General features: G+C 40.1%; 1 protein-coding gene across 3 annotated transcripts in view; it reads right to left on the bottom strand.

The window, feature by feature from the left end:
* The window catches only part of MYO16 (myosin XVI), a 377675-nt gene that overhangs the window by 277612 nt on the left and 86416 nt on the right, over nt 1-13647 (bottom strand). For all 3 annotated transcript variants that reach the window (XM_071807296.1, XM_071807294.1, XM_065829663.2), the window contains exon 2: nt 5-268. In XM_071807296.1, the coding sequence (XP_071663397.1) occupies nt 5-230 (226 nt within the window). In that variant the 5' untranslated portion in view covers nt 231-268. The remainder of the gene's footprint in view (nt 1-4; nt 269-13647) is intronic.

Genomic DNA, 13647 nt, shown 5'->3' with positions numbered 1-13647 from the left:
GTACCTTCTTTATCATCATGACGTATAATTGCATCCTGTATCATATCAGCAAGATTAAAACGAACTTGATGATTCTTTCCATGTTTCAGTTTTTTCACGTAGCCCTCCCGTTTCTGGAAAGCTTTTTCTCGTTCGTAATACGCCTTTATTTGGTCGCAGCGCATCCGCTTCACCAGCCGCTGCCGCTGGCCAAGAGGGAGGGACTCCAGCAAGCACTGCTCAATTTCCATCTCATGGGACCGAAAAACATTACATAGCTGGAAACAGCCTGTAAGAAATTAAAGACAAACATGTTTAGCTCATGCAACGGCGTGTTTTCAAATGTGCCATGAAACCTCCACCACTTTTCTTATTGTCCTTTCTAACTGTGTGTAAGTCTATCATGTGAGTTCCTCTTACTCAACCAATGCTGACTACAGAGAGTATATATCATTATCAATTACTTTTTGGAAACAACACATAACTAATTCCATTAAATCACTGATGCATTTTTTAAAAGCTAACTCAGTTCATGTAAACAAATGTGAACAGAAAGAGGTCTAAAAGTTCAAATGTGAGACGGGCAAAATATCTAAATAATTCAATATAATACAAGTGGCTTGCATTTCCTTACAAACAACAGACTATTATGCAGAGAAATGCTAGTCTGATGCCCATGCTTCCTTTTTATTAATTTTCATCTTGCTTTAGGTTAGCAAATTCCTGTTATTCAGTGAGAAGAAAAATAACCATATCATAATTATAGTGAGTCTATTAGCATGCAATAGATACTCAGGCAACTACCTATAAAAAACATCAAAGTCATTTCAGACTCCTAACTATGTGTATGATTTTTTTGTTTTGGTTTGGGTTTTTTGCATTGTACAGAGCCATCCAAATGGAATCTTCTAATGAAACCATCAGATACTGAAACCTTTGTGTAGAAAGCCGATCACAAATTTGTCTTTGATTCAGTTAATCCTATCGTTCATAACATTAAGTCAGATTCCTCTTTTGTTGTTGCCATTAAATCTGGTGTTTTTACTGTCATCGCAAGAACAGTGATGTTCTTTTCCAGTATGTTCTCTTTTCCTGTGAGAGTGAAGACCATAAGAGACTTCTTGCTGCTGACTGCTTTTCAGGGGACAGTTCTGTTACAAAAGAAGACATGGGGATTTTCCAATAATTTTATTATCTGAGTCCTTGGATGTGAATCCACATCTTCCACATCAACAATGTACCCACTAGACTATCCTAAGACCCTTTGATGTGGTGGTTGGAGAGCACCCAACCACTTTGATTCTCATGTTCTACTTTACGTACAATAATTTTCTTCATATTGGAGCGAAGTGCCCAAATTTGTAATTTCAAGGACTGCCAGAAGCCCAGATGAGAGAGGTTTTCTCTCCTTAGTTTGATGGAAGAGCTCTTGAAGGCAATGTAGACTTAAGTCACCCTGGGCAGTTAAGAAATACCAAAATTAAGCACAACTGTGGACCTTTAATTAGGTCTGCTTTTAACTACCCATTTTGCTAAATCTGTAATTACATCAAAGGACTCCTACCTCATTCAGGGCACTAGCTGAGAAGGTGCTGACTAAATGACCACTTTCTTTTCTCCATGTTGCTTGACATATGTCTAATCTACTGAATACCATTCAAACCCTGCTCTGAAAACATAATTAATAATTTCCTGACAGGCTTTTGTTAAGCTCACATCATAATAGCACATAAATGCTTCACAAATATTTATTTATTTTCATTTAAAATAGCGGGATAAAGGGGCATTCTTATCTACATTCTCTACTGAAGAACAGAAAGCCAATTGTTTTCTTTTTAAATCACTAATTTTGGGTGTCCTGATTCAAGAATTCTACATTATTTTCTTGAAATTTTTTGTTTTGCTTTGAAGGCATAGTATTATATAAACTGTTATATACCATACTACCATAGTAAAATACTATCAAAGTGATAATCCTAGCTCTGCATGCCAATCACTCTATAAATTAAATCTATTACTTTATTATTTATTTGTTATAATATGTTATATTATAAATGATATATTCTATTCTATTATATATTATATGTACTCACTATGAATTAGAACTCAAGGTCTCACACCAGACTTCCCAAAACTGAGGAGCACAGATTCGTGCAAAAAAGTGCCCACAGTGTCTTGCTGAGAAACTCCACGACAGAAGCAGACACAGAATACAATTCTCCAGGTCAAGTTCAGTCAACTTATTTTAACAAAGACTACCCTCTCCCTCCCTATAATTTCTGTTCCTTTCTTAGCTTGCCCTTCTAGTTAGAAGAAAACAAGTTATCAAATTTAAAAACTGGAAGCAAGTATTGGCTTGCATTAAGCCAAAACACAAACCCTTTCTTTCTTTTTGCACATCAAGAGCCAACAACTCCTTCTGTATAAAACAAAATTTTCCATTTGACCTTAAATGCTATGTTTCATTTCTGAGAACGTCAGAAAAGACAAGGAAATGAAAGGGTAGTTCCGTAGAGCTGCAGAAGATGTAACTTTATTCCCCACTTCAGTCCCAGCATTCGAAGCATCTAACCAAACAACAGATCTGTGCTCATACCACCCTCAGCTCCAGACAGTTTGCAACTGCATCTCCTTTCTGTCATGACTGGACTGGGGAATGAGCAAACTTCGTATCTTTTGCTTTGTATAAAATATTTCAGTACTCATACCTTAAGCCTACACAGTATTTCTGGCTTGTAAAACTCTAAGCTTATACCCTAACACTTCTAAATCTGGGTATAGTGCCTGCCAGCCAGGCTCACAGCCTCAGAAGGAAAACCAGCTTGCTGTGTTGAACTGTGTTCGGCAATGCAGCTAAGAGTACAGCAGTACAAGAGTTTTACCTCTGTTCTGTTCCTTCCTCGTCTTTCATGAAGATGAAGGAGCCATGTGCTTGAGCTCCATCTGATAGGCTACAGCAGAAGTTGCTGTCTATAGCTAGAAAACTCAACCAAGGGTGAGAACTGTTGCTGTTGTTCTACTCTTAGCTGTAAATCAGTGTTGTTTGCTGACAACTGTAACTGTATCTTTGCTTTTACTCAGCTTAGCTCATGTGCAAGCTCTGCTCTTGGGAGGAACTGGTAGTGTTTGCTGCCACATCACAACTGAGACTGGTGCAAGCTGTAGGACACCTTTGTTGTCACAGTGCTCTGCTCCTTTGGGGTGAGAAATCAAACAAGTTAGCTTTACCATGGAATTACAGAATCACAGAATAGTTTGGGTTGGAAGGGACATTCAGAGGTCCTCCAGTCCAACCTCCCTTCAACTGGGCTAGGTTGCTTAGAGCCCTGTTCAGCCTGGCTTTGAATGTCTCCAGGGATGGGGCATCTACCACCTCTCAGGGCAACCTGTTCCAACGTTGTACCACTCTCATTGTAAAAAATTCTTCCTCATGTCGAGCCTGAATCTCCCCTCTTCTAGTTTAAAACCATTACCCCTTGTAGTGTCATAATATGCCCTTTTATGTTTTTGTCAAATAGAATACAGCAAAGATGAGCTCATACCACCAGATTCCAGTTTCAAGAAGGATGTGGCTGTCTCAGTGTCCTCTGTCTCTCCACTAGGATGGCTTTCAACCTGCACAAGTGCCCATCTATTTGTTTCATGAAGAACAGTGCTTTACTGCTAGAATTGGCCTCACATAGAGATTTCCAGCATATGGTCAGAGCCAAACAAATCAGGCAGATTGAGGACTCTTAACCCACTTGGGAACTGGTCTCAGCTGAGAAGTAATGAGTTGCAGATGGGTTTTTTTCTCTCAGCACATCTGGAACCTGATACACAAGATCAGTATCTGACTGCAGATATAATAGCCACAAGTTGGCAGTCTCATTAGGCTAAGCCTGGATTATAACAATATAGTAGAGACGCAGACAAGGCAAACTCTCTGAATTAATCTCTCAGATGCTCATCTTCAAGGCAGGAAACATTCAGTCCCCGTTTTAGAACCAGGCAGACCCCTCCTCTGACCATGGCAGAGGGTCTAATGAGCACAGGAAACCACCAAGAGCACAAGAGGCAGAGCTTCCTGTCTAACACCCTGAGAGAGATGGACGCAAACAGAAGAGGATTATAGACATGCTTCTGGAGGAAATTCTGAGGACCACCTAGTACCACTTTGAGCAGGGGGTTAATCACCTCAGGCATGAAAATATGCACTTTCCTTGTCGAACTGCCTGAAGTTTCTGTTGGCCCGATCCTCAGGATTAAGCTCTACCATTTAAAGTACGCCAACCACTCTGTCCTCATTTAGCATTGCCAACAGCAGAAACAGCTTCAGCTGCAAATAAATAAATAAATAAAAACTAACAAACAAAAAATGTCCAAGAAAAAATAGCTGCTAAATTTCACGATCTTATTAGGCAGATGTAAACAGTTACTGTTTAGAGACTGACAGCTAAAGCCATGCTCAAAAGAGAAGCCATTAGAGCCTCCTAAAGAGTAACGTACAGCAGGTTTGCTCGTCCTTTTGTTTTCCACATAGGAGGAAAATGGCCCAAACCATTACACTGTACAAGAACCTTGTACAAGATCCATTCAAACAGCAGAAGATATATATAAAACATGATCCCAACCAGAGCTGTGGGTGAGTATGCCAGTCAAGAGGCAGTGTGGTAGCATGAGGAAAAGCTTTTGGGTAGGGAGAAAAGTTGCCTTCTGAACCAATCTGCAAAAGAGATTATGTCTCATTACGTAAGATACAAGACTATTCTATGTGGTTCTTGACTCTGTATGACAAGTTACAGTTATGTACAGTGATTTGATAAGCTGACTGTGACTGTAATGGTATATTGCACTGGATCATTAGCAGTGTCCCCATCAAAATGCTGAAAAAGCTTACAGGGTATTATTTATTTGATGAGATGCCCTGGACCAAAACAACTAGAGTAAACATGATTGTTGGTATGTATCTGGTTTTAACGTCTGCATTTCTATATAAGCACAGCTTATTAAAACCTTTATGAAACACTGAAATATCAAAACCAGAGATCCTCTTTATTATATCACATTGGTTATTAATTAGCACAGGACAAAAGAACTCACTACGACTGCAATTAATAGAAAAAAAACCAAGCCAAACCAAAAATGTTTCAAGGATGCTTGCTAGCGTAGAGCTGCTTCACTGGCAGGGTCCAGCCTGAACTACTAGAAAGAGAAGAATCATTGCTACAAAACCACCTGTTCATAAAACTGTAGCAATTTACAACTGAACAGAATGCCAATTGCATTACAACACCAATTACGAGCTTGATCCTGCCTGCATGAGAAAGAGATTTCTGAGTAAAGAGGAGCTCCTTCCTTTGAATTGTCACCAGTTCTCACTGTAAAGGTGAGAGAAGGACTATTTTGTGGCACTACAAGCACCAGCCACTGAACAACATTAAGAGGTTGGGGAGAGTGATGGGATATAAATAGAAAGGAAGAATGTGATTGCCACAGTCATTTTCTTCCACCTCTTGCAGGTGATTTGTGCCCAAGTAACTTTACTGTATGTAGGAATATTTTTTCCATACCACTTTTTAGAAGCCATTTTGATACAGCTTTCCTTTGTATTTCCATTTTTTATGGCTTTATGTCACTTAACTTTAGTCACTTGCTCAGGCATTTAAATTTTGAGTCTAGTCATCCTAAAAAAGTGCACCTCAGATAGTAATTCACATTGCCTGGGGGTGATTATGTTAATTTCTAATCTGGATCACGCATCAGGACACATTTCCAGAATGTGAAGCTGAATGCCTATATACAAGTTCATATAGGCACTACAAAAAACTTCGTCTCTGTGCTCATACATATTGTATTTTGACTTTTCACATGATATAAATATTTGCTGTTGTGATTCAGAAAGGTAAGTACTCCTGGACCCTGGGAATTGTGTATTTTGCAAAGTATGGCAAATTTGAAACTTGTCTCCTCATTAAAGACACACACACAACTAAACTGCTGACATTGCTAAATGCAGCAAGCATCTCAAACAAGATGATACAGAATTATGCTGCATAATGTTTAAAACTACAAATTTGCAAATACTAAGATATATGCTCACCTTTATTTATGTAAACATTCAGGTTGACTTTGATGATACTTCAAACAATGAAGGAGTACACGTCTGAGTGTTGAGTGACTACAGTCTTCACAGCATGGAAACAAAATGTGGAAGGCTAAACAAATGGCAACCTGGGATTCTGAGAATGCATCTACTTGAGACTGCCACCCAAGCAATATTCTTTAAGCATCTTGATGTCATTAAAAGGATTAAAAAAAAAACCTGAAACACACACTGTTTAGCTTGGGTCCTGTGACACTTTAGCTCCAATCTTGGTCTGTTCTTGCTAAAGATATGGTATCAGTCCCTCTTTGTAACTAAAATTAAACACCTGCGTTCTAACTTAGATAACTAAAATTGTTCTGAATTTTAGAAAGATAAAATATTTGAAAATTTCAACAGCTCTCATGAACTGTTAAACAGCTTAGCATTCATTAAATAACAACAAAAACAACAACAAAAAAAAAAAAAAAAAAAAAAAAACCACAACCTGGCATTTCTTTATAAAAACTGTAATGTTACATGGCACTTTTAAATCTGGCTACCTAACATATTCACAGTACTAACAAAGATATTCCCACATTCTGAGTGGGAAAAGCATGTAAAAAGCAGCACCTGCTTTGGCACTTACAGAACGAGATACCTGGTTGGTGTAAAACAGTGCAGCTTCATCCAGTTCAAAAAGCTGCATTAATTTACACGCTATGTTGGATAACAGAAATCAGACCAGAAACTAGACCACCATCCCTTTCAGTAATGCCCTTTGCTGTTATACATAATGACTTTACTATACATGATGTTTTTCTGCTACCAACAATGCATATTATAATATTTTAATTTATTATATTAAATTAGAAATATCAATTTATTAGTATTTATGCTGAATTCCATATGAAATCACTGATATAAATACAATAACCTAACTGAAGTTATGGTGTCTGGACAACAGATAAATGCATTTTTAGAGGTGCTCTCTTCAGAAATCAGAAGTTATTATGTATCATCTACTGATCTTCCAGTTCCAAAGAGAAATACTTCTTAGCCACAGAAGGGGCTAGAATCCTATAAATCCATCTCAAATTGCAATGTCAAGGTCAATATCAAAATACTTGGAATTGAAAATCCTTTGTTCGGCGCAGGGAAATTGCATACCATTTGAGCAGCCTCTCCATTACGTTTATTAAGCTGTAACTGAAGCACAGTGCTCATTGCCACTCAGCCTGATTTTAATGGCTAAAGCATTTTTTCACCAGGTCAGCAGTGCTCTGCTCACTGTAGTGATGGGCTTATTCCTTTCGTTTTTTCCTGGTTCCCCTCCTCACCCCACAGGCACATAATCATGAGGGAACAGTGTAAATGCAAACGATTTACCTGGTAAAGAATGTAAAGAATTCAATCCATGCCAAGTCTTCTAAGAAAAAATAACATTGCAGTAAGGGAGCTGATGTGCTTCTCCTCTTCTTGGCTCCACAGAGCTTCTTTTGAGTGTAATTACGAAGTCGGGGCTCTTAAATGACACGATATACAAAGGTTCCTCATTTTCTGCCTAATACCAAACTCTGTCTTTGCTGAAGAGCAATTGTGAGCACATTCAAGCAACCATCCTCCTATAAAACCCTACTCCTGCATGCTGTTCTTCAAGAGCCTTTCGATGTGACTAGACTGGTAAGCAGGAACTGCAATCAATTTCCAGCTTGATACCAAGGAAAAGTTACTTATCAGGCACTATTAATCAACTCTGTAGGCCTTCTAATAGACTCTATTATCTATCAGCAATTCAGTGAAGCTACAGCAGCATTCTCTAAAAAATTATTGTATTTAAATCGAAGAATCAACCAGTTTGGGATCTTGCCTTCGTAGTGAGAGAAAAGAGACTGAATAATAACAAATCAAATATAACAGAGGGCTCTGTATTGTCATTTATGATATATGTCATGTAGCAGTCTGTAACATATGGATATTTTGTGTTCTAGCCAAAAGTCATTAACTCTGTGCCAGCCTATTCAACAAACACAGCCAAACTACCTGCCTGTGTAGAAGAGAAACTCAACTGGCTGTTTGAGCTAAACCTTATAAACTTTTGTCCACTTTTGGATCAATTAATTTATGTCACTAATTATTTGGGATTTCCAGAAGCAAGCAATGTATATTTATTAGATTAATAGAAAGCACTTAATAAGGCTTGTTATTTGCTCAAAGGCTTTCTGACTTGGCATCAGCATATTTGGTCATATTTTAATAACCTAAATTGCTATAAACCACACCAGCAAAAAGTAAAACTCAAGAAGCTCCAAATCAGAAGGCACAATGAGAGCAAAGAACATCTGGGCTTGCCAAATGACAATAAAGAAGACAAGAAGGAAGACATAAGTCCTTAAGAAAAAAAAAATCTCCTTTTAGCCCTTTCACAGACCTGGCTGTCTTTATTTGACTGCAATGCAAAACTTACAAAGTTGCAAATAAGTTATGAAGAGTTATTTCCTTACAGTGCAGTAAATGCAGATGTAATAATAAATTTCTCTCTAGTCCGCACTTTCAGATAGAACAGAGAAGAGGGGAGGACACACATCTGGGAATAGATGCACTGGAAAATTCTCCCTGCCATCAAAGTATAATATAAAGGGCTTGTTATGCAGCCACTCAGATCACAATAAGCAGTGAAAAACACTAAGACTGTTGCTGATACCTGTAAATCTGCAACTTTGGAGGGTGAATTTACACATAGGTACACAGTGAGAGGAAGCCAAAACTTACAGTTGCTATGCCTCAAAGGTACTGAGAAAGTTGAACAGCAGCAGAAATAACTCTTTTACTGTAAATTAATATCTGAACAAAGAAACAAAAAATCAAAACCAAAGGCAGTTCTTTCATCACAGACATCCTCATATATTACTATTTAGGCTGCAGATATATGCCAGGGATCAAGAGGCAGATAGCATACGAGACTTACAGAAACCACATGAATAGAAATTTGCAAAAGCCTGCATGTTAAAAAAAAAAAAAAAAAAAAAATAGAGAGAGAAAAGAAAAAAGGTACATGTGGTTAAGACAAAGAGGGAGTTCAGCATCTTGTGTGGCAGGAACAGAACAGCAAGTAGAATTGCAACCCTGGACTTCGGCAGGGCTAACTTCGGCCTTTTCAAGCAATTACTAGGGGAAATCCCATGGACAAGACTGCTTGAAGGAAAAGGGGCCCAAGAGAGTTGGGTTGCATTCAGAGATTGCTTCTTCCACGCTCAGGATCAGAGCATCCCCACACGTAGGAAGTCGAGGAAGGGAGCCAGGAGGCCTGTGTCGTTGAATAGGGATCTGTTGGGTATGCTCAAGCAGAAGAGGAGAGTTTACAGGTCATGGAAGCAGGGACTGGCCACTTGGGAGGAATATAAGGCTGCTGTTAGAGGATGTAGGAAGGCAGCTAGGATAGCCAAGGCCTCCTTAGAATTACAGCTGGCGAGAGGGGTCAAGGACAGCAAAAAGAACTTTTTCAAATACATAGCAGATGAAACTAATACCAGAGGCAAAGTAGGCCGGCTGATGAATGGGGTGGGTGCCCTGGTGGCAGAAGATACAGAGAAGACAGAATCACTGAATGCCTTCTTTGTCTCTGGCTACTCTGCTGGAGGCTGTCCTGGGGAACCCTGTACCCCTGAGACCACAGATGAAGCCAGGTCAATGGAGGAGTTTGCTTTAGTCGATGAGGACTGGGTTAGGGAGCAATTAAATAGTCTGGACATCCATAAATACATGGGTCCAGATGGGATACATCCACGAGTGCTGAGGGAGTTGGCTAAAGTCATTGCTGGACCGCTCTCCATCATCTTTGCCAAGTCTTGGGAAACGGGAGAGGTGCCCGAGGATTGGAGGAAAGCAAATGTCACTCCAGTCTTCAAAAAGGGCAAGAAGGAGGACCCAGGTAATTATAGACCGGTCAGCCTCACCTCTGTCCCTGGGAAAGTAATGGAACAGCTTATCCTTGGTGCCATCTCAAGGCATATCAAGGATAAGAGGGTTATTAGGGGCAGTCAGCATGGCTTTACCAAGGGTAAGTCATGCTTGACCAACCTCATAGCCTTTTATGAGAATGTAACAAGGTGGATGGATGATGGCAGAGTGGCGGATGTGGTCCACCTTGACTTCAGTAAAGCCTTTGACACAGTCTCCCACAGCATCCTCACAGCTAAGTTGAGGAGGTGTGGTCTAGACAATAGAGTAGTGAGGTGGGTTGCAAACTGGCTTAAGGAGAGAAGCCAGAGAGTGGTAGTCAATGGTGCGGAGTCTAGTTGGAGGCCAGTATCTAGTGGAGTGCCTCAGGGGTCAGTACTGGGGCGGGTATTATTCAATATATTCATTAACGATTTGGAGGAGGGAATTGAGTGTACTATCAGCAAGTTTACTGATGACACTAAGCTGGGAGGAGTGGCTGACACGCCAGAAGGCTGTTCTGCCATCCAGCGGGACCTGGACAGGATGGAGAGTTGGGTGGGGAATAACCTGATGAAATTTAACGAGGGAAAGTGTAGAGTCCTGCATCTGGGCAGGAACAAACCCAGGTTCCAGTATAGGTTGGGAAATTACATATTAGAGAGCAGTGTAGGGGAAAGGGACCTGGGGGTCCTGGTGGACAGCAGGATGACCATGAGCCAGCACTGTGCCCTTGTGGCCAGGAAGGCCAATGGCATCCTGGGGTGTATTACAAGGGAGGTGGTTAGTAGATCGAGAGAGGTCCTCCTTCCCCTCTACTCCGCCCTGGTGAGACCCCATCTGGAATATTGTGTCCACTTCTGGGCCCCTCAGTTCAAGAAGGACAGGGAACTGCTGGAGAGGGTCCAGTATAGGGCAACAAAGATGATTAAGGGAGTGGAGCACCTCCCTTATGAAGAAAGGCTGAGGGAGCTGGGTCTCTTTAGTTTGGAAAAGAGGAGACTGAGGGATGACCTTATTAATGTTTATAAATATATAAAGGGTGAGTGCCACGAGGATGGAGCAAGGCTCTTTTCGGTGGCAAACAATGATACAGCAAGGGGTAATGGGATCAAGCTGGAACACAAGAGGTTCTGCTTAAATTTGAGAAAGAACTTCTTCTCAGTGAGGGTGACAGAGCACTGGAACAGGCTGCCCAGGGAGGTTGTGGAGTCTTCTTCTCTGGAGACATTCAAAACCCGCCTGGACATGTTCCTGTGCGACCTCACCTAGGCGTTCCTGCTCCAGCAGGGCAATTGGACTAGATGATCTTTTGAGGTCCCTTCCAATCCCAAACATACTGTGTTACTGTGATAAGGATATTCAGTATCATACATCACAGATAGGTAAAAGCCAAAAAGGAAACAGTGGTTCTTAGACCTAACCATAAGGCCTGGTGAGCACACAGGAAAGGAAATCCTGGGCCAAGCTGACTGCGGTTCTACACGCAATCTAATCACTTACAGAGAGTACTGTAAAGTAAAAGCAGATGGAAAACTAGTTTAGAGTACAGTGGAGCTAATAAAAATTCTGCAGCAGAGCGAATATGTAGGCCCTTGGTCACTCTTCAGTGTATATCAAGGGACTGCCATCTCAGTTTTCAAAGAGCAAAAGGATTGGAAATGGGCTCTTCTCCTTTCTGCAGAAAGGCAACTTCTCTGGAATATTGCATTTAATTCTAGACAGTTAAATTGGAGCAGTTCAAAAGAAACTACCACAAGTGGTTCTGGGGCCTGAGGGACTGATTTATGAGGAAAGATGAAAAGAATTAAATATGCATAGCTTAGCCAAGCAGTGACTAAGGAGAGATAAGTTAACAGAAATTTGAAGGGTGAAAGGAAAAAAGAAAGGTTATACAGCATAAAAAGGAAGGGAATTTGGAACAATAAAATTCATTTAATACAGTGCAAATTTAGGCAGATTATCAAGATAAAAATAACACACATGGATAAGATTAGGAGGTGAGACTGCAAGATTCCTTCTTTGGTTTAACAAGCGGACAGCCAAATGAAAGCACCAACCAATGCTTCTGGCACTCAGGGCAGGTCTCTCAGCTCGGGTACCTCTGGAGCATGGCCCTGCAGCACAGTTCTGTCAAGACAACTCACCAGTAAAGCAGAGAAGAAACCCAACAGAATTTCTGGTACATAAAGCTACACCATTGACATCCGAAAGACTTTGATCTCCCTCTTGCTGGGGTGATACTTATTGGGTGCATCCTAGGTAAACCTGGCTAGAATAGCAATGATGGTCACTAGTCACAGCTGGGTCTTCAGGGATAAGCGAAAATGAAAGCAGGCTGAGCAGCTGTCTTGACAACAGAGTTTACAACAGTCTGTCAAGGTCACCTTTCACGTCTACCATCTAGTAGTATACTCGTGGTTAGATACCACCATAGCACAGGCATATGGGCACACAGAACGTAAGAAGAAAAGTGTAGGGAATTGCTATCACACTTGCCTGTGAGCATGCATGGCAATATCAGTTCCGGGTTGAGTTAAAATGGGGAAATCCTGTTGACCATTTGTCAAGGAGAAGAAGAAGGAGAAGAAGTAGAAGAAGAAGGAGAAGAAGTAGAAGAAGAAGGAGAAGAAGTAGAAGAAGAAGGACAAGAACAAGAACAAGAACAAGAACAAGAACTGAATGGCTTCATCTCATCTGAAAAAAATGATAAAAGGATAGTGTCAACAAATGGACTCTCAGTCTACCTGAAACTTAAAATTCCTTCACTGAGAAAATAACTAGGCAAACATAAAAACGCTTCAAAGCCACTGAAGAAACTGAAGTAGAAATCAAACATATTATTGCAGCTCCAACATTACTGCTCACAAGACAGAAAAAGTGTCTCTCAAAGACACAATAAATCTATATATTCATTGGTGATTAGTTGGAACTAAGAGCCATTTAAGCTCCTTAAAGAGCCTTACTTTTCGCAATTGTCTGCATGATTTACACATACTACTTCTGTAACCAACATTAGTACTGCAGAAAACAAAATCAAATAATTGCATACAAAGCAAAACATCTGAAGAGCAAGGTACTAATTTAATCTGCAATCTAAATATAAAATTTCTTCTGTTTCACATAAACTGGGTGCTGAGTAAGGATACACTGTGTTCACATATTTCCTTGGAACCTCCTGTAATAAGCTACCTAAAGACAATGCTACCCACCCCATAAAGACTGAAAAAAGGAAAATTTCTACACGCCTCCCTCCTTTTCCTCAGCTTAGATGTCAACATTTACAAAACTTTTACAAGAGGAAGCTTTTATTCCTTATATAGTAAAAAGATCACATTTGAAAGCCATCATTTAGTTTTCAAAATATGACCTTAACAAATCACTCTAATTTTCTGTATGTCTTTATAAGGTCTCATATATATTTTATATGTCATACTTCATAACAGGATTTGCATCAAATGTTACCACAGCGGGACTCCACCAGCCTGAGGTGGTATGGCCCAGATCTACTGCCTGTCTGCATGCTCTGAATATCACTTAAATCTCTCCTGAGAAGTCATGCTGCATAGAGAGACATTCAGGATTTATGGCCAAATATATCAGACCCCACATTTTACTCCTTCTCAAATATAACATTTTCTGGTTAAAAATAAACTATGAGGTAA

The sequence above is a fragment of the Patagioenas fasciata genome, chromosome 1 (assembly GCF_037038585.1).
Source record: "Patagioenas fasciata isolate bPatFas1 chromosome 1, bPatFas1.hap1, whole genome shotgun sequence".
In the NCBI taxonomy this organism is placed as follows: domain Eukaryota; kingdom Metazoa; phylum Chordata; class Aves; order Columbiformes; family Columbidae; genus Patagioenas; species Patagioenas fasciata.
The sequence above is the reverse complement of the archived record's forward strand: the minus strand, read 5'-3'. Positions and strand labels throughout refer to the sequence as shown.